This window comes from Castanea sativa, chromosome 9 (assembly GCF_040712315.1).
Source record: "Castanea sativa cultivar Marrone di Chiusa Pesio chromosome 9, ASM4071231v1".
Classification (NCBI taxonomy): domain Eukaryota; kingdom Viridiplantae; phylum Streptophyta; class Magnoliopsida; order Fagales; family Fagaceae; genus Castanea; species Castanea sativa.
The window spans coordinates 7842506-7864669 of NC_134021.1; the positions used below are offsets into that span (position 1 = coordinate 7842506).

General features: G+C 36.3%; 2 protein-coding genes and 1 pseudogene across 2 annotated transcripts; all 3 read left to right on the forward strand.

The window, feature by feature from the left end:
- Positions 1-7059: 7059 nt before the first annotated feature.
- Positions 7060-9104, forward strand: LOC142611108 (UDP-glycosyltransferase 73C11-like; annotated as a pseudogene).
- Positions 9105-14707: 5603 nt separating this feature from the next.
- Positions 14708-17259, forward strand: LOC142609820 (UDP-glycosyltransferase 73C1-like). Its single transcript, XM_075781538.1, has 2 exons — positions 14708-14865; positions 15512-17259. Exon 2 carries the CDS (start codon positions 15581-15583, stop codon positions 17054-17056), a length of 1476 nt encoding a protein of 491 aa, XP_075637653.1. The 5' UTR covers positions 14708-14865; positions 15512-15580; the 3' UTR covers positions 17057-17259.
- Positions 17260-17770: 511 nt separating this feature from the next.
- LOC142608688 (uncharacterized) lies at positions 17771-18663 on the forward strand. Its single transcript, XM_075780381.1, has 2 exons — positions 17771-17807; positions 18275-18663. The coding sequence occupies exons 1-2, from the start codon at positions 17771-17773 to the stop codon at positions 18661-18663; spliced, it is 426 nt and encodes a 141-aa protein (XP_075636496.1).
- The last annotated feature ends 3501 nt before the right edge of the window (positions 18664-22164 follow it).

Sequence of the window (22164 nt, forward strand, 5' to 3'; positions counted from 1 at the left end):
AGTTCATATGTCCTCAGATTCTCAATTAGTTGTGGGCTAAGTGACGGGGACCATGGAGGCTAGGGATCCAAGAATGCAAGAGTACCTGACCCAGGTCAAATGTTTACAATCCGAGTTTGATTCTTTCATCCTTTAGCATGTTTCTAGAAGTGGAAACACGCATGCGGACTCGTTGGCCACTTTGGCGACGTCCTCAGCTTAGTGTTTGCCTAGGATTATCCTCGTCGAAGACTTGTTGAAACCGACTTTAACTACCACAGGTGCCACCCATATCCATCTGATAAGGCTCGAACCTAGTTGGATGGACCCCGTGGTTTCTTTTCTAAAAAGCAATATTCTACCTAAAGAGAAGTCTGAAGCAGATAAAATTCATCGAAAGGCGCCTCGATTCTGGTTGTCCGAGGATCAGAAGTTATATAAACGCTCCTTTTGAGGACCATACCTGCTGTGTGTACATCCTGAAGCGATAGAGGCACTTTTGGAAGAACTGCACGAGGGAATTTGTGGAAGCCATACTGGGGGGAGATCCTTAGCCCATAAAGCTCTGACTCAAGGATATTGGTGGCCTAATATGCAGAGAGAGGCTCAGGACTACGCAATAAAATGTGACCAATGCCAGAGATTTGCTCCCAATATTCATTAGCCCGATGGTGTCCTTAATTCTTTGTCCAGTCCTTGATCATTCGCTCAATGGGGACTGGATATAGTTGGGCCTTTTCTGAGGGCTGTGGGAAACAAAAGGTGGCTACTCGTGGGAACTGATTACTTCACCAAGTGGGTCAAAGTTGAGCCTTTAGCAAATATTAGGGATGTAGACTCCAAGAAATTTATCTAGAAGAACATTATCACTAGATTTGGGGTACCTCACACACTTATTTCAGATAATGGCGTGCAATTTGATAGTAAAGCTTTCAGGAAATATTGTAATGACTTGGGCATCACAAATAGATACTCCACTCCCGCTTATCCTTAGGGAAATGGGCAGGCCGAGACTCTTAACAAAGTTATAGTCAATGGACTTAAGAAGAGGCTGAATGACGCAAAGGGTAGATGGGTAGAGGAATTACCACATGTTTTGTGGACATATCGGACTATGCCGCGAAGATCCATGGGAGAAACACCCTTCTCCATGACCTACGGGGCCGAGGCGGTAATACCTTTAGAATCTGGGTTTCCCACATTAATGACAAGTTCTTTTAGCTCGGGACATAATGATGGCCTCCTGGAAAGAAGCCTAGATCTGGTTGAGGAACGGTGAGAGGCCGCCATGGTCCAAATGGCTTATTATCAGCAGAAACTCAAACGAGGATATGATACTCATGTGAAGCTAAGGCCACTAGCGCTTGGGGATTTGGTGTTGAGGAAAGTCATGGGTACTTCCAAAAATCCAGCATGGGGAAAGCTAGCACCAAATTGGGAAGGACCATATCGGATCATTTCTGTAGCGGGCATAGGGTCATATTGCTTAGCTGATCTAGATGAAAAAATTGTACAATACCCTTGGAATGTAAACAACCAATGAAGTTATTATTATTAATAAAAAGCACTTTTGTCGTTTGTTGTTCAAATTATCATTATGCATTATAATTCACTATTTCTAAATATCAAATAGAAACTTGGTCATGTATGGTCCTCGGACCACATACCTTGTGAAAATTGATATCCTATTGACTGTTAAACAGAACCTTAGTTATGTCGGATCCTCAGACCTCTACTTTGGAAAAATTAACATTTCAATTCACTATTTCTAAATATCAAACAGAAATTTGGTCATGAATGGTCCTCGGACCACATACCTTGTGGAAATTGAATCCTATTGACTGTTAAACCTTAGTTATGTCGGGTCCTCAGACCTTTTACTTTGGGAAAATTAACATTTCAATTCACTATTTCTAAATATCAAACAGAAATTTAGTCATGTATGGTCCTCGGACCACATACCTTGTGGAAATTGATATCCTATTGACTGTTCAATCTTAGTTATGTCGGGTCCTCAAACCTTCTACTTTGGAAAAATTAGCAGAAACCATACGACATGAGTGTTGATGAGCCACAGTAAGTTTGATGGATTGCTTTATGCCCCAACTAAATGTTAAGTTCAGTTTTAGATTGTGTATTACTGTATTACATGTATTATGGTTTTGAGGCATGATTTACATATATACACCAAGTGTATGTACTTTTATTTGAAGCTACTGCTAATCGAAATATTGTAAAGACATTAGTATTGTTGTACTAAAGGTTGAAAGCCAGTCGAAAATCAAATTTTTCAAATTTCTCATTAATTTTTGTCAATGAATACATTGGAGATAAAATTTTGAAATAAAAAAGTTAAAATGAAAGTCCTAATACAAAAAAAACTCATCACAAAAAGGAAAAAGGGGGTCCTAAGTGGCCTAAGCCTTAAGCCTTGGTAGGGGATCCTATTCGAAAGTGCTGGCAGCCCCTTTTGATTTGCTATCCTCCTCTGTTTGTTTCAACTCTGCTTCGAATGAGGATTGGACTTGTTTCCCTTTGTCTCTTGCCACTGGTGGAGGAACATTGGGCTCAGCATTCTGGCTCGTAGGCTTCTCGGCTTCGTCGCCTTATTCCTTCTCTTTGTCAAAACTAGCTGGTTCTTTAGGAGTTGGAATGGGCAGTGGAATCATGGATGGATGCGTTGAAGGTGCCGTCTCAGGGGTCGGTGCGATAAGAGGAAGCTCTTCGAGCACCTGGATGTCCAGAGGGAGCCAAATGTTCTCAAGCTTCCTCAACTCAAAAGTTGTGGGAATTCCTGCCACATTTAGAGCTTCCGCCCACACTGGTTGGCAATACTCCCGGCACAGCTCGGCGAACTCTTTTGTCAGTTGGTATTCTGTCGCCTCCACCCCTTCTTTGTAAGCAGCCTTCTTTGCGGCCTCCATGCTTTCTTTGAAGGTACGAGCCTCCTCCCTCATTCTAGCACGCTCCTTCTTCAGGTCGGAGTTTTCTTGCTAGGCTTTGGACAAGCCCTCGTCCTTCTGACGCAGAAGCTTGCGTTGCCCCTCCACCTGGGTTCTCATCGTCTTCAGGCTGCCCTCGGCACCGTCCCTCTCCCTATTCTGCTTTACCAGCTGCTTGGTTAGGTTCTTGTTCTCTGCAAGAGCTTGGCCTAGGGACTTTTCGGTCTCCTACCTGACCTCAAGTTCAGCTGCATCTTTCTTCCGAGAGTCTTCCATCCACTTCTCGGCAGCAAAGACTTCTTGAATGGCATGCGTTAAAATATTAAAACAAATGCATTATTGTTAAAGCAAATTCAAAGTACATGAGAACGATTTTTTCGTTAAAGTGTAATGAAAGCAGTAAGGTGGGGGGTAAACACGAGACACTTACCAAAGCCAAGTCCCTTTTGAGCGAGAGAAAAAGATGTGGTTGATTCATCTTGTCCAAGGCGTCCATGTCCTTTGGCAGAAGAAGAGGCCGTTCCAAAGCCTCAGCTAGGTGATGAGCGTGTCCTTGCTAGAACGCCCTGATGCTGGATTGGCAAGAGATTGGGGCCCCATCCAGTTTCAGTTTGGGAGACCAGTTGGCCGTTGTACGGTGTACCTTGGCCAGGTCCCGGTTCTCCCCACTTTCCACTGAAGAGGCACGTCCCTTACCTTTGCCAGCTTTCTGTTGTTGTTGTTGTTGTTGTTGTTGTTACTGTTTTAGCTTCTTTTGCCTCTCCACATATGCCTCCTCTGCCTCATTTTTCCTCTTCTTCTTAGGCTCCGGAATGGGAAGTTTAGTGTCGGAGAGAGGAGGGGGCGGTGGCAGAGGGGGAAGGATCTGGGACTCACTCGCATCCTTTTTAGAGGCTTTCGAGCCCCTCTTCGATATCAGCTTCCTAAGAGTGGACATATCATCTTCTTCGGAGCTAGAGTCAGGCTGTGCAATTATCAGACCTTTAATGCCCGAAGTTTTTGCGAGCACGTGCTCTTCGTCCGAGAGGATGACGAGTTGATCCTTTCGAGGTCTCTCAGCTTCTTCGAGGCGAAACTGGTCAATCTCCTCATCCAACGATTGTTGCGAGGATGCAGGTTCTTCTCGGACGGCTGTTGTTTGGGAATGTGCCGAGAGAGGAATTGCTGCGATGGGGCGAGAGTATAGAATGATGGAGGGGTCATCTGGGAGTTCGTGGTCAGAAAGGAAGCCTCGTCGTGAAACGTCTATCCTTCTACGTTGTTTGTCTCCTGCGGTTATCGCGTTGTCAATCTCTTGGAAATCCTCTGATAAAGGATCGTATCCTAATATCAGGTGGGCTGCTCTCACTTGTAGGTCTTCGCTAACAAAGACTTCGAAGCGAAGAACGCGATTAAGGTCTGCGACATTGCAAAGGCTTAGACGCGAATGTACGTGTTATTTATCTGTGAAAAACATCCGAGGAGACGAGCATGGTTAGATTAGCGATATATATCAAAGGAAAGTGCAATAATGCGCAATGTAATAAAAAATGGTAAAGATAATGGGATTAAGTCATGGGTTAGGGAATCTAACTTCTATGGAGTCACACATGGGTCTTCCCATTCGACTGGGCAGTAAGGACCGTCAGACCAGTTTCTCGAGGCGATGAGATAGTCGTCTTTCATGCCTTTGTTAGACTTGGGAAGACAAGATATAAGCCTAACAATGCTAGACCTAGATTTAAGGTAGTATCCTACACTTTTAAGTTTATGGCACTCGTACATGTAAACGACGTCGTGCCGTGTGAGGTTCAGACCCATTTGTTCATTTAAAGTGTCGACACAGCCTAAGACTCTGAATACATTAGGGGTGCACTGATCTGGGCATAACCTATGGTTACGTAGGCATTCGCTGGTTACGTTTTTCATGGGAAGGGCCATCCCACCTTCTAGGAAGGCGATGATGGGGATGATAACTTCTCCCTCTCTCCTAATGTTACCTATGGCTTCTACTAGGCAATATCTTAAGCCTACGTCTTGGGAAATCTGGTATTTGACCCGAAAACCCTTCATACCGGCGTCGGTATCTACTAAACACTTAAATCTACCCATGTGGTGGAAGTGAGAACGAAAGTTTAGAGAAAGGGAGGGGTCTAGATAGTGGCCGAGGACAGAAGCCGAGAAGAAATGAGTAAAGGAAGTTGAAAACTTACGGGAAATAATTAGGCGATTCTTCACGAGCTTCTTGAGAGGAAAGATAGTGATTAACTCTTAGATTTGATTGATTTCTGAAAGATTTGATTGATTAACTCTTAGGCGTTTTGGCGTGTGGAAGGCGGCCTCGAATCAGAATTATCCCATCCAATTTTTTAGAGCGAACCTGGACCGTTGGATACGTATCTCACCGTTGAACGTGGGGGACAAGACGTAACTTGCAGTCATTAATGCGAGTGTTCCGGGTTTCGAAGCTTCAGAGGTGGTTTTAAAGAAACGAAAGGACCCCTACACGTGTGGCAGTTTGCAAAGTGTGTGGAGGGTGCGCTGTTGGTTCAAAACTCCATTTCTCTCCTCGGAAGGGAGGGAAAAATGAAGTTTTGAGGGGCTATTGTGGGGGGTAAAAATTCTTAAATGCACTTTTGGGCCTTGGGTTGGTTAGTTGGTATAAGTCTGTTCAATCAGAATCTTCTAGGCCCACAGGCCAGTTCGCATTATAAGGGGCCGCGGAGTTGTCCAAGGAGGAGTATCTCCTCGGACAGGCCCAGAAAAGGTCATGGGACTTGCTAAAAAGTTTAGAGACAGAATTCTAGAAGATCTATTGGGTAAAGGCGTGATCCAAGCACCCATTAGAAGCAGGAACGTGTGAGAAATATCTTAGGAAAAAGCTACTACTACTGGATTAAAGGCCTTGCATCTACCTTCTTGGCCGCATTAATGGAGAAATGACATCTGAACAGTAGTATTCAGCCTTCCAGCTATTATTTGAAGACTTTAAGAAGGTGGTAAATGGGTCAAGTATCTAGGAGGAAGATCTGTGTTACACATGGATGAAACAGGGAAGAAGAAGAAGGATATAAAAAGACGAGAGGGGAAAGAAGATGGGGATCTCTTTTTGGAAACTAAAAATTATAATCTTTTGCTTAGAGAAAGAAAGGCTATACAAATTGTCCTCGGCTTACGTCCGAGGAGGGTTTTTTGTCATATTCATCTATTACTTGCATAGACTGCGGCATTCTAGCTTGTTTATCAACTTTCCAATATCCCTAACCTAGGTTTCAAACTCATACTCTACAAATTTCATTGTATAAGGCTCTTTAGGCCTGAGCCCATCACTCGTTTGGGTCCGGGTACAAATTGTGCACTTACAGCTGCTATCACCACATTGAATGCTCTATAGCTAACTTTCTGGCTGCATTAATGAGGAAGTGATACCTGAAACAGTAGTTTTCAGCCTTACAGTTACTCCCAAAGATTTCAAGAAGATGCTAATGGAACAAGGATTAACACCAGCAATATGATCTATGCGTGGAGGGTAGAGATAGAAGGGGGAGGATAGTATAAAATACAAGAAAGACCTTGAGAGTGAGTGGACGAAAAAAAGGGGAAGAACACTATAGAGTCAGTTCATCTTTATTCTATTGTCAACTTTACTCACTATGATCATTGCCTAAGCTCATTAGAACTTAGTTTCCTAATCCACTCTTTACAAATTCATTGTGTTAGACTCATTGGGCCTACTCCTTTTTTTTTACTTTGGGCTTAGGTACAAAAATTGTGGCCTTACAATATCAATATTAGATCCTTTAAATTTTAAAAATGTATCAATTATATTTTTTCAATTTATCTGTTAGTATATTTTTTCTAAGAATCCCACATTTTTAACTTGCAGCTTCATCAATTCATCTATGGTATATATAATCCTTTTAACAACAAATGGACAAAATGGTAAAATTGATAACTTTAAAATATTTAAAGACTAGAATACAACATTTTAAATTTAGGTCACAAAAAATACAATTCAACCTTGTGCAAAAAAACGTTTAACGTTGAATCGGTGTCACTTTGTCAGTTAGTTTTGGCTCTTTTTCCTTAAAATCATGGACAGCAAGCACCCAACTCTAGCTCTCTCACTATTCACGAACACCGTGGTCTATTCTGTACTTTCAATTGCTTGAATCCTATTCCTTTCTACTATGATCTTTTCTTTGCTCAATCTACATGTGAGAGACGTACACTACTTCAGTTTTCAATCGAGGTGATGGTTAATATTTTATCCACAAGAAACTATGCTACCTTTGAACCGCATAATCTCTCAGAATAAACCAATATACTTATCAGCTTATGTAAGCTCTTGCATCACCAGTAAGGTGTCAATGGGGTGTCTCTCTAGTTTAAATCTCACTATTATGTACAAGAAAGAGAAGCTTTTATCGTAAATAACTGTATTTCAGTCTCTTTATTCGTCTACCCCTAGTTGCATGCCATGGCTTCTCAATCCCAGCCACTTCACTTTATCTTGTTTCCTCTCATGGCCCAAGGCCACATGATTCCTATGATAGACATCGCCAAATTGTTGGCACAAAGAGGTGTATCTGTCACTGTAATCACCACAACACATAACGCAGCCCGTTTTGAAACAAGTTTAGCTCGTGCTGTTGAATCTGGGCTCCAAATCCAAGTAATTTCGCTTCAATTTCCATGTGAAGAGGCAGGAATACCAGAAGGGTGTGACAATCTTGACAAGCTACCTTCACTAGAATTGGGCACAAAGTTTTTCAGTTCAACTAGCATGCTACAACAGCCAGTGGAAGAGTTATTTGAGAAGCTGGCACCTCGACCAAGCTGCATAATCTCAGACATGACGTTGGCGTGGACAGCTGATATTGCTCTCAAGTTTCACATTCCAAGGATTTCTTTCATCGGAGTATGTTGCTTCTCTCTCTTGTGCTTGCACAACTTAAGAGTTCACAAGGTTCACGAGAGGATATCCTCCGAGTCAGAATACTTAGTCGTTCCTGGCTTGCCTGACCATGTTGAATTTACTAAATCCCAATTATCTTTATCCAGAGATTCAAGAATGGAAGAACTTTGTGAGCAAATGGTAGCAACTGACTTAGCCTCATATGGGGTCATTGTAAATTCCTTTGAGGAGTTGGAGCCAGCATATGTCAAAGAATATAAGAAAGCAAGAGAAGATAAAGTCTGGTGCATTGGCCCTGTTTCGCTTTGCAATAAGGACCACTTAGATAAGGCTGAGAGAGGTAACAAGGCCTCCATTGAAGAGCATCAATGCGTGAAGTGGCTTGATTCTCAGGAACCCTGCTCAGTAGTCTATGTGTGTCTTGGAAGCCTGTGTAATCTAATACCTTCCCAATTGATAGAGCTAGGATTGGGGTTAGAAGCATCAAACAGACCATTCATTTGGGTTATAAAGGGAGAAAATAAGTCAGAAGAGTTGGAAAAGTGGATTTTAGAAGAGAGGTTTGAAGAAAGGATCAAAGGAAGAGGCCTTTTGATTTGGGGTTGGGCTCCACAGTTGCTCATATTATCACATTCTTCAATTGGAGGGTTCTTAACTCATTGCGGTTGGAATTCAACCATAGAAGCAATATGTGCTGGGGTGCCAATGCTTACTTGGCCTCTATTTGGGGACCAGTTTTCCAATTAGAAATTAGTAGTACATATACTAAAAATTGCTGTGAGTGTTGGGGTGGAGGATCCTGTACTCTGGGGTGAGGAAGAGAAGATTGGGGTGTTGGTGAAGAAAGAAGATGTCGTGGGGGCCATAGATAGGCTAATGGATGAAGGAGAGGAAAGAGAAGAGAGGAGGAAACGAGCTAGAGAGCTTGGCGATATGGCAAAAAGTTCTGTTGACGATGGGGGATCTTCTCAACTGAACTTGACACTGCTAATTCAAGATATTTGCAACAATGGTGAATCAACCTAACACACTGAGTCACCGAGTTTTTTTTTTTTTTTTTTTTTTCCTTCTTCATCTCATATCAAAGTGCATTAGTTTTTATTCTATTGTTGTTTTTACATCATAGCTAGTACTTATCATTTTATTTTATTTTTTTGTTGTGTAGCTAGTATTTCTCCTGGATATGAAAGAAGCTTCATTAAGCATGCATTTACAATGTAATAATTTTTCACTTTACATTGTATCATCAATATACACACATCATCTATATAATATTCAAAAATTGAAATGTAACATTTATTATTGCTACAATCTTGCTAAGCAATATCAGTGTAGTATTTTAGTTCATTTGGTCAGCTCAGTCCATTTGATCTATTTCGATCCAATCCTGATGAGCAATATCAATATAGCATTTCAGTTCATTTCGATCCACTCAATCTATTTGATCCATTTCGATCCGTTAAGTCCATTCAGTCTACTTCGGTCCATTCTCTCTCTCTCTCTCAAAGTAGAAGAGAATGTCTCTATAAATTATAAAGTCCTAGTTGCAAGATCAAATTTGTAAAACTAAAATAGTCCTTTAAGGATGCTATAAAGTAGAAGTAATTTACTACTAAATAACTTTTAACAATATTATAAAAAAAAAAAAAAAAAACTTTAGCAATATTGATGCTTTGGGGGGAGAGGTTTGTGTAGAAGGATAAGCTATTTTATTGACAATTATGTCACATTCTCTGAGTAATGTTGGTAGATTCATGATAAAATTACATTTTTCTATATATTATTAAAGTTTTGTATATTTTAGAATATAAATTATGGATTTACTTATATCTACTTCATTTTTTTAGGGGAATATCTACTTCTTTTTAAGGTTATCTAAGATGAATAGAGGAAGAACTACCTATACAGAGCACTAGAAACAAATTCCAATTATACATTACGTTATTTTAAAAATATTTCATCTTATACAGTAATTGAATGTAAAGTGCATTATGTTTCTTTGTGGGAAAAAAATCTTACAAAATTTAAAATACTTTTAAATAACAAATATAGATAGCTTAATTTAGAAAATCTAATATATTGTATCAATTATACTTTATTTAAAAAATCGTATCATTTCAAAAAGGGTTTGAGACTAGCACTTATAAGTCTCATTTAATATTTTTATTTTTCAATTAACAAAAAAAAAATTGTCAAATTTTTCCATGCATCAAGCAAGTTTGCGACTACTTAACATAAGCTTCATTTTTTTTTTCTTTGTTAGGTGAAGGTAAAAGGGGATCAAATCCTTTTGATGACCATAATACGGGTTTGAAGTGCCACTTGAAAAGATATTTCATATATATATATATATATATATATATATATATATATATATATATATATATATATATATATATATATAATTTTTTTTATTTGATAAACACACACACACATATATAAGGGAAGGAGAATGAGATAAGGGAATACACTCATATGCCAATACCAAAACTACATGCGGCAGTTAGTATCGCGGAGCAAGTGATAAACACTTTCTCAATATATATATTACCTAAGATCAATTCGGAAAATAAAATTAAATGTCACTTATGCTAATATTTTTAATGCTACAAGTTAGAGTTTTAGTGTTGACACATGGCACTCCATGAAAATTTTCCATATAATTTGGATTTTATTTGCATTGTATTACTAAGTATTGAAGGCTATAGTTGAAACTAAAATGATTGCTAATAAGGTATTTTGGTAAAGAGAAATTTAGAATCTCAATCGAGCAAAGAACATTTTTAGTCATGCGAGATTCATACAGAAAGACACTTGGTCAACAAAGATCCAATTACGGAAAATTTTCAAATTTACTTTAAAGAGGCTGTTGGATGCCAAACTTTAGCCCAAATCCTACTTCTATTTAACCCCTATATTAACCCTAATCAACCCTAAATCCCCCTTGACTCAATCCTTGAGAGGGAGGATACTTAAAGCAATTGAATTATGAAAGAAATGAAGAACAGAGAGAAAGAAGAGGTGAAAACTCAAAGAAAAAGATATGTAAGAGAGACTATATATAGATCTTATCATAAGGTGCTCGTTAACAATAATTTTTGACTTTTTTTTGTACAATTTTGTCTTTTTCTACAATTTTATATCATATTTTTCAGTGTGAGATCAACTTGAGAAAAAAATATTAAAATAACCAAAGTGACTAATTTTATGTCCTTTCATTTATTTATTTAGTTTTTTTTTTATTAAATGGGACCCATTTTTATACAACTTTAACAAGCACCTATGCGGTGCTGGTTAACATTTGTCATTACATTAATGTTGATCTATAACTAATTACAAGATTCTATTATATACATGTTTACAATAAGTATAACTGAGATCGATTACTATACACTAACAAACGCCTTAAGAATTGGATCCAATAGAGTGATAACACATGGCCTCACTAGCATAATACTCTGTATTTAATAATATCTCATTATAAGAACAGTGCCATTTGATACGGCATTGTTTGATTTGTGACGCACCTGCAGAGACTTTTAGGCGGTTTGGTATAGGAGTTTAAATATATGTTTTTAGTTTTTAAACAACATTACACACATTTCTACACACTTTTTCACTCACACGTATTTTCAAAAAATACAAACAGCTTTACTAGAACAATGTTACCAAACGGCCCCTTTATTTGCGACAACAACCATATTTGAGGTGTTATGTTTAACAGATAGATATGCAAAATATACTGTGCATGATATAATTGTCGGTACCACTCAACCTTTATAGTTTATACTATATACATACATAAAGGCAATTGGCATAAACTTCATTCACTACTACTGCTCCTTCAAATCGTTGAGTTTGTTCACACGCTATCCCTCGGTTATATAAAATACTTGCTTTATTGCAAATCTTTTTAACATTTAAGTTTACACCTGGAATTATTAATCGGAAAAGTATTAGTTTACCTGAAAAATAACATGTAAAGTGTAGATTATAGACAAAAATGTGACTAATATTTGTGGAGAAAGTAGCTAACATTTACCACATTTTTTTCTACAATATATAATTTACATGATAGTATTTGACGAGTATAAATTTATAACTGTTTTCCATGGAGCCAACAGTCATCCATAGCATTAAATATTAGTTCATTTATAGTATTAAAAGTCTGATATTAATGACAAGTATTTCCCGACTTTATAAGCGATCACTAGCTACAAGAATGGAAGTGAGGCCTATAAAACCCACATAATGTGAAAGAAAAAAGTACATACTGATATTTACAAATTAATCATATTATTTTCTTTGATTAATCCTATTAAGAGAATACTTTCAATATTCTAACCTGATTATACTTCTCCCCCTATATTCATTCTCCAACTTTCTTTGCAATTTCAACATCGAAAATAGTCATATAATCGTCCATTAAATAAACGAGAGCATAACTGACCATTTTTGCATAGTCAGTATTCATATAAACTAATTATTGTCCCCTTTTTTTTTTATTTTATGAAATCACCTTATTAACTTAGAGTCATGGACCCCAATTTAACTACATATTGCAGACTCAGTAGCTTTAAAGACTGGCAATTGCAAGTTGTGGTCCTAGTGGCTACAGTCCTCCCTACTGCAACCAAAACAGAGCCCAAGAGACAAATGAAGGCCGAATGGCCAGCATGCATCACACATGATTTTTGTATTTGTATGTTATTATTAACTAAAGGATTCACAAGGTTCAAGAAATAAGCACGACTATCAAGTTATAATGAGTTAAAAATAACCACACTTCGTACCAATCATCAACCCTGCCACTGAATCTGGGCTCCCTATCCGACTTGTGACAGATCTCGAACTAACAATCCATGATTGTAAAATCCAAACTGTTGTAGTAACATTGGGCAGATTGCTCAAGTAAATACCAATCCATTATCATGCCATGTGATGTTGGCTGATGAAGCTTCCCGACGGTAAATGTGGCCCCAGGAGAAGCATAAGTTGGAATGAATAATTATATACAATTTTATTCATTAGTATTCTTTTTTTTTTTTTTTTAATGAATATTCACTAGTATTCTTGGGTAATAGTTAATAATTTTTTTTAAAAAAAAATTAACAGTATTTTTATGAAAAATTAAAAAAAAAAAATTAAAAAAATTAATTATTTTGTTCAAATAAAATTTTCTAAATTCTAAACCAATGTCTTTTTTTTTTTTAGAGAGTTTTAACTTATGGCATCCGCTTTTAATGATAGCTCTTTATCATTAGACTAAGACACCAATCAATTTTTGGTATAGGCGAAGATTGAATCCCAGATCTCTTATACAACCATCAGAGATTTCACCAGTTGAGCTAAAAAAAAAAAAAAATCATAAACCAATGTCAGAAAACTATGACTTGCTCATATGGAAATAGTAAAATACAAAGGAGCTTGAGTCAAGTCGGTTCATATTCAAGGACCACCGGTTGCTACTCCATGTGAAAATTTGGAAACAATTAGCATTAGAAAAATTATTTGAAGAGATAGAACATTAGTCCCAGCTGCATAATACTAGCTGATAAGAATCTAATCTGAGTGAAAATGTAGATCTAATATGTGATTTGAGTTTGTATTTTGACTGGGATTTAGTTTAGAGATGTTTGAAAGGGAAGAGATCTAGAATGATTTTGTTGTTAGCCATTGTGAATATTGAGTAAAAATTAAATATTTTAATTGGTGGTTAAATTTTTATGTCAATTAATTCTATTGCTCGTAAATAGTAAGTTATGAGACTAAAAGAGTTACTTTTTTTATGGATGAAAAAGAGAAGGCAAGGGCGACCACTGTGACTCATCCCATGGGTGTGATTGTAGGGGCACTCCCCACTAAAAAATACAGGCTGAATTAAGCCATAACTACTATGGTCGAGGGTAACCATAGACCTCACCCTAACCCCACGAGAGAGTTAGTAAATCAGGAGTTAGCTGCAAGAAGCAACTTCACTCCATAATAAGGTTTGAATACAGGACCTCAAGACAACGATCACATACCTTAACCACTAGGTCACCCCTTTCGATGGTAAGAGAGTTATTGTTGGTTAAAACAATTTTTTTTTTGCTAATAAATAGTAACTTAAAGAGACTGTTAGAGCAACATTTTGTGGGTTTAGGGTGAGTTTGGTTCAGCTTTTTGAAACTAGGCTTTCTAAAAAAATGAGGTTTTCAAAAAGTGCAGTATAAAGCTGGGCTTTTTGTAAAAGCTTAGTGTTTAGTAAAAGCTGTCAAAAAGTGCTTTTTGAAAAAGTTGAGTGTTTAGCTAGCACTTATCAAAGTGACAGTTTGAGAGGTAAATTATCAAAAAGGACAATGTATATATAAAGAAAATTCTTTATTTTAATTACCTCTCTTAATGCAAGTTATGGACACAATATTTTCACAAAATTTTTACAACAAAGTCTATATGACAAGTTGTTAATGGTAGGAAAAAAAATGTCACTAGTAACTCTAGATGATAACTTATAACAATTTACTATATATGTAAACTTTATTATGAAATTGTTATAAAAATATTCTGTCAATAGTACTATTTTTTTCCTAAAGAAAATAGTACTAATTTAAAAAATTTAGAGATATAATAAAATGTCACAATACTTTCACAATACTAATTTAAAAATAATCTTTATAAAATAAAATTTTATTAACATCACAGTTGTTAAAAAAAAATTTGTGAAATAATCTGTGTTCCTTCTCTCTATATTTTCTTCCACGTTAGTTTACCCAAACCCAAAAACTCTTTTAAACTTTTTTCTTTCACTTTTTTCTCATCCACTTGTTCACTTCTTCCTCATCTTCTTATTTTCCTTTTCTTTTACTTTTCTCCACAGAAAGTCCCACACACTCCACCACATATTAGTAAAGGAAAAGCACTTCAAGATTTTCAGAACAAGATCTTTAGCCGGGGCTGCCTTCTTATTGTTGTTGTCCCCAGCTGACTTATTAAGCAAAGAACGTAGCTGATTTGCAATATCACGGCCTTGAACAGGCTCTTCTATTGCCTTTTTCTTGTTAAAAGGTAAGCTCTCAGGCCAAGTACACTCCATTGTTGTGTGTGTGAGTTTCAGTGTATTTTGAGACTTTTGTGTTTTGTGTATATGTGACTGTTTTTTGAGCATTGTGTCCCTTGTGTTTGAGCTCTTTTTTTACCAACCAATGTGAAGCAAAGCAAGAGGGTTTTTTGAGATTAGATATGTAAGACGTAAATAAAAAATAAAAAATAAAAATAGAGAAGAGAATAAGAAGAAGTAGCACGGAGAGACTTGTTCTGAAGATGAGATGAGAGGAATCCGTGAGGTGAGCTACAGACCTTGATTTATCAAAGGGCAAAATTGAGTTTTCAATAAAATGTCTAGGCAATTTAGTAATTGAAGACGGTCTCTCAACGGTAATATATGAACGCGCGTTGGCTGTTTTACAAAAGCTCTGAAGAGCTGTGGTGTGCTAAACTAAAGTCACTTCACATTTCAAAAAGTAGAATTTTTCAAAAGCAGGTTTTATTTGGTTTATCAAATACGTATATTATATATTTGGTTTCAAAAATTATATATTTGGTTTCAGAAGCACTTTTTACACTTAATTTGAATAGTTTTCATGCTCAATATGTCAATATTCACATTTTTTATCGATACCCTTTTCTAATCTCTATGCTCTCACCCCATCAGCTCACCGTAAAAGACACCTAGAACTGTGCTATTTATCATCAGTCCCTCCTACAATCCCACACTGCAACAATGGCTTCCAAACCTGATCACCAACTTCATTTTGTTCTGATACCCCTAATGGCTCCGGGCCACCTAATCCCCATGGTAGATATGGCCAGAATATTGGCACAACGTGGTGTGACAATTACCATAGTCACTACACACCTCTATGCTGCCCGACTCAACATGATCATTGACCGAGCCATCGAATCTGGGCTCCCAATCCAACTCCTCCCACTCCGGTTTCCATGCATTGAAGCTGGCTTGCCTGAGGGATGTGAGACCCTAGATGCTCTCCCCTCACGAGAGTTTTCCAAGAATTTCTTCAATGCAGCTAGCATGCTGCAACAACCAATTGAACAATGCTTGAAAGAACTTCAGCCTCAACCAAGTTGCATGATATCTGATAGATATCTTCCCTGGACATCTGATATTGCTCACAAGTTTCAGATTCCTAGGCTGATTTTTGACGGAACAAGTTGTTTTTCTGTCATGTGCATGCACAACATACAAATCTCCAGGATTTACGAGAGGGTTTCTGAGTCAGAGTCCTTTGTTGTGCCTGGTTTGCCTCATCGGATAGAATTGACTAAAGCTCAGTTACCCCCAGTCTTCAATCCAGGCTCGGTATTATTGAAAGATCAACACCAAGCAATTAAAGATGCAGAACTAACAGCATATGGATTAATTGCTAACACTTTTGAGGAGCTGGAACCAGAATATATCAAAGAATGTAGGAAGGTGAAAAGAGGTAAAGTTTGGTGTATTGGTCCAGTATCACTTTACAACAAGAACAACTTGGATAAGTCTGAAAGAGGCAACAAAGTCTCGATAGATTCCAACCAGTGCTTAAAGTGGCTTGATTCATGGCCTGCAAGCTCTGTCCTTTATGTATGTCTTGGAACCCTCAGTTGTATTAAACCTCAACAATTGATGGAACTGGGATTAGGCTTAGAAGCTTCGAATCGTCCATTCATATGGGCTATAAGAGAAGGGTATAAATCAGATGAGCTCAATAAATGGATTTCAGAAGAAAGATTTGAAGAGAGAACAAAAGGAAGAAGCTTTCTGATATGGGGCTGGGCACCACAGGTACTGATTCTATCTCACCCAGCCATTGGGGGGTTTTTGACACATTGTGGTTGGAACTCTACATTGGAGGGGGTGTGTGCAAAAGTTCCAATGATAACATGGCCACTGTTCTCTGAGCAATTCTACAATGAGAAATATATTGTGCAAGTATTGAGTATTGGTGTGGGTGTGGGGGCTAAGTGTGCCATAAGGTGGGGGGACGAAGACAATTATGGGGTTGTGGTAAAGAGAGAGGATATAAAGAAGGCCATAGACGTGGTGATGGATGAAGGTGAAGAAGGAGAGAAGAGAAGAAAAAGAGCTAGAGAACTTGGAGAGGTGGCTAGTAATGCTGTAGAAGAAGGATCTTCTTACCAAAATATCACACTGCTGATTGAAGATATCATGCAGACATGTCATCACCAACAAAGCTAAGGCATAATGGGATCCTAAAAGTACAATCTCGCAAAGACAAGATTGACAGCAAACAAGTTCGTTCAGTTAAAAAAAAGGTGGATACAGGGATGGTCCATCTTTGTATCAGATATATAAGAGTACTTAAATTTAAATGCGATTGTAAGTTTTGTAACATTTCGTTTTAATTTGCACAATGAAATAAATTTTTTTTGTTGATATTTTTTTCCTCGATCCTTTGCCATGGGGGAAATGTAACCTAATTTACATGGCATATTCACACACACACACACATATATATATATATATATATATATATATATGACAAACTAACAATATCATTACTACTATATTATTCAGTCACATGCAACATATTTTTGACCCGCAAATAATTGAATTTAGTTGCTTTCATTGCTTCCATGTGTTTGTCATATTTTAACCAAACGTATTTAGATTACTCTTAAGATGCATGGACAAGCCAGTTTTGGCTAAGTACCCGTATAAAATACGCACCCAATAAAAGAAAAAAAAATCATTTTTATTTATTTATTTATTTTGGGTACAGCTTGAACGCAATTCAGACGAGTCTCGAACACAGAAGAAGATAATAATAATAATAATAAAAAGAAGAGATCAGCTCACATCTAGCAACTCCACCATCGTGGATCTCTTCTTAAGTTAGGGGCACAAACCTAATTTCACACACACTCTCTCTTTCTCGTCACAACTTCACTCATGCCACTAACAACCGTCCATCGTCGATTGGCGACTGGTGAGTCACATTACATCCATCTCGCCGCGGTCAACTGTCGACTTTTGAAGTATTGATATGTCTTTTTGTCTCTCTCTCGCATTAATATTTGTGTCTCAGACTTTTTCGTTTTTTTTTTTTTTTTTTTTTTTTTTTTGAGTTGAATGTTGGTACGTTGTTCAAGTAAATATATATCTTAGGTTAGGTTAGGTTAGGTTAGGTTATTTATCTTATATTAGTTCAAACTTGTGACTCGTGTGAGTTTTTTTTTTTTTTAATTGATGTGATTGATATAAGAAATTTATTTGTACATGAGTACTGTTATTTGATATTGATAGTGATGTAAATTCAATGTATTATTGTGACAGCATTTACTAACATTATTTTATTTATTAATTAATGATATATTTAATTTATTATTGTTGTTATCTAATTTTAAAACCTAAAATAAACATAAATAATTGTGTTCAAGCCACTTAATTTGGCAGGAATCGGGGTTGTCATTCATGATTGGCGTGGTGAAGCTACTGCTGCTCTGTCCATGCCAACAGCTCTAGCCTCGACAGTTGCTGACTTGGAAGCGCTTGCCTGTCGCCGTGCCGTGATGTTTGCTGCTGAAAAGGATCTTCAACATGTTATGTTCGAAGGGGACTCAACTTCAGTGATCAATGCTGTCTCACAGGAAAGCCCGGTGTTGAACTCGTATGGAGATGTGGTGGACGACATTCGCTCTTTAGTCTCTGTTTTTCAGTCCTTTCAATTTGTTCATGTTCATCGGTCTTGTAATGTGGTTGCCGATGCATTAGCTAAGAAGGCTAAATGTTTAGTGGGGTCTCAGAATGGTTGGACGACCTACCTGCTGATATTGCCCACCTAGTTGGCTTTGATGTTCCTTGAATGTTTATTTTCTTATCCTAATAAATTCCTAGTCGGTTTTGGCTGGCTTCTCAAAAAAAAAAACATAAATAATGTTTAAAAATATATAAAATATATCTAAAAATAAATATATATTAATTAATTTTCATATTGTATAGGTCATGCCCTAGCTTTACAAGAAATATTGTATTCCTATACACCATATCATGTTGCTCCTTGTATCATATCGGTACCCGTGCAATATAGAATTATTCTAATCAAACATATTTTAACCAAACCTAATGAGTGGTTTGGGTAATTCAAATATGTACATATTTTGACTAGACAATAAGGAATACAAATTATCTGTACCGTTTTTTATATACCATTTTATGTTCTACTAATTACTATGTGTCATATTTTTATTTTATTTTTTTATAAAATAACTAAAGTTTAAAATTAAAAACAATTATACACATAATAAATAATGATTGATAGAATGTAAAGTATTACACAAAAAATAGTACAGAGGATTTACATTAGACAATAAGTGGTTAGAGTAATCCAAATATGTTTGGTTAAAACATGACTCACAGTAACAATAAAACATGTCTTTTCGGTCATTAATAGATCTAATTATACCTTTTTTTTTTTTAATATCACGGACAGACTTATTGCATTCATATACTACCTGTTTACCTTCACTAGATCATATTAGTCTATATAAGCTTTTGTATGCTCTTACGTCATGACAAGATAATATATATATATATATATATATATATATATATATATATATATATATATATATATATATATCAATCTAAACAAGAAAGAGACACTATACCACTGAGGCCATCAGCAGCATATGATGTTCAGGAATATCGAAAGACAAAAGGAGTAAAAATTTGGTGCCTTGGTGCAGTTTCTTTATGCAACAAGGAAAGTTTGGACATGGGACATGGCTCATGGTATAGTGTTAATGGATGCCATTTAGTGAACTATATTAAGAAAATTTTTATGAAAAAAAAAGAAAAAGATAAGGTTATGTTAATGAGTACTCTTATGGCAATTGTTAATAGACTATTTAAAAAAAATTAATACAACTTTTATAAAAAATATAAATGAAAAATGTTAACGCATGCCTTAAGTATGAGACAATCATGAGTCTTGTAGTTTAACTAGTACCTCCTAATATTTCTAACAAACTTTGCTTGTAGTTTAACTAGTACTTTCTAGTATTTCTAGCATAGACATCAAAGATTAAAATCCCTTTTATCTCCAACTATTGATGTATAAAATAAATAAAAAGGACATGAGAGAGAGTGAGAAATGTCATGTGCTTGCCTTCATGTAAGTAGAAAAAATGACAAAGTTGTCTACGCGCGGTAGCATCCAAATTCTAAATGTTGGATGGATGTATTTTCTTTCTTCGTGATTTAAATGTTTAAAACTTTTAATTTTAAATTTTTTGGTTAATTACATTCAAAGTTTCAAACAATCAAATAAGTAACTCCCCCACGTTATAGACAAAGATTCATTACATAGATGTTTCCTCTATTAGAGTTAAGGAAAATTCCATTGCACAAATGTATGCATTTACATATTACTAAAATAAAATTGAAAACATGATTTTAAGCCACATTTTCAATTCTAAATATGTGACTTAAAGCCACGATTTCAGTTGTTTTGGACAATGTGTAAATATCCACAATATGTGTAACAAATACTGCCCACTAGGGTTAACTTCCCTTGTATAGATTCTGGCTCACAAGTTGACTACTCCTGCAACTCAACCACTGTGTTTGAAATTAGGTGATAAATAGAATATGATAGTATAATTATATTTCTATAGAAGAATTAAGGGTATTTTATTTATATAAGAGAAATTTACTAGGAAATATAGTATAGAATCTATCATAAATTATTTTTAGTATTTAAAAGAACATTGGGTTGTATTTTCACAGATTATTAAGTTAAAATGTGTTAAGAAATAATTATTGTATCTTTTCTTTTATTTATATTTTGTTTTTAACACAAAATAGATACTAGTTTTATTTTTTACCTATTAATTTAATCTTCATTCTCTGTATAAATCTCATTCTTAAATGGCAAAATTCTTTTGTTCATTCTTTGGCCCCTTAGAATGAAATCCATTCTTCCGTCCTTGGTGGAGGTCATCGTTGAGGTTGGGTTTACAGCCATAAGCCATATTGCAGTTGCTTGGTCTCATTGATCACATTCCGCCAATTCTAGCTAGCTAGTCTCTGCAATTCTTGTTCACCATTCCCCAATTAAGCACACATGTAACAGAAACGTTGGTAGTTTTTCATATAATAACTTGAACCATATGGGTTCTAGCCTCAAAGTCACAAGTTTTAACAATTTTTTGGAGAAGTGGCTTAAATCCACAAGTTTCTCCCACCACATTCGCGACTTCTCAGTTCTCCTTTTGTGTGGTTTGCGATTATTATTGCTTTTACAACAACAAAACTTCAGTCCCAAAATTTTTAGGTTGGCTATAGCTTATAGATACTCAACAAATTAGCCAATGACTAGTACTTCGACATTGTCATGGACAGCTGTCTAATTATTCTCCAAAGAGTCACTCATGTTCTCACCTATGTGAAGTCACAAATCAACAAAACTAAGGCCCACTTTGCTATTGATTGTTGAAAGCTTGTACTACATAAATGTTTCAGGCTTCCAAAATAACTCTAAAGCCGCGAGAGGGGTCTAGGATTATGGGGAATTTCTTAATTCTAGATTAGTCTTGGTATTTGGGTACTTGTCACCATTGACCTATCTTTTTATGAGTTTTTTTAATATTAAAATCACACTTAGTATTCATATGAGTGACATTTTATTTTTTCACATTGTAGGCACACTGTGTATCTACATATGTGAACGGGTGATCGGTGTATGGAGACACGTAATTAATTCTAAATTTTAACCTTATAAAGTAATTCAGCCAATAAATAGTCCATCAATCATAAAGAAAATTCACAATTCTATAATTTATGAGGAGATGAGATTCACCCATATTTTGGGGGCAAAATTCAATTAATCCAACTTCTAGATTCCTTTCGTACTTATTTTACTTGCATAAAAGCAAGCACTCCTCTCTCTCTCTCTCTCTCTCTCTCTCTCTCATGGTTTATTAGTTTGGAGTGGTATTTATTACACAAATTATTTTACACAATTTTAGACTCACCCCAAAAATTCAACTAAAATCATGATTTCAAATCACAATTTCAAAATTAGATATCGCAACTTCAAGCCATGAGTTGTTTTTATTTATTTATTTTTTCCCTATTGCATCACATCTTCAAGAAGTAGTGTAATGTTGAGGTAAAAAGATCCCCCTCTTCAATTTCCTTTTTTGCCACCTCTGCAAGCACTCTTGCTCTTTCCTCTTTTCTTTTTCTTCTCCTTCACCCATTACCATGTCTATAGCCTCCTCAACATTCTCCCCCTGCACCATCATCCCAATCCCAAACTTCTCTTCCTCCCCCAAGTGTAT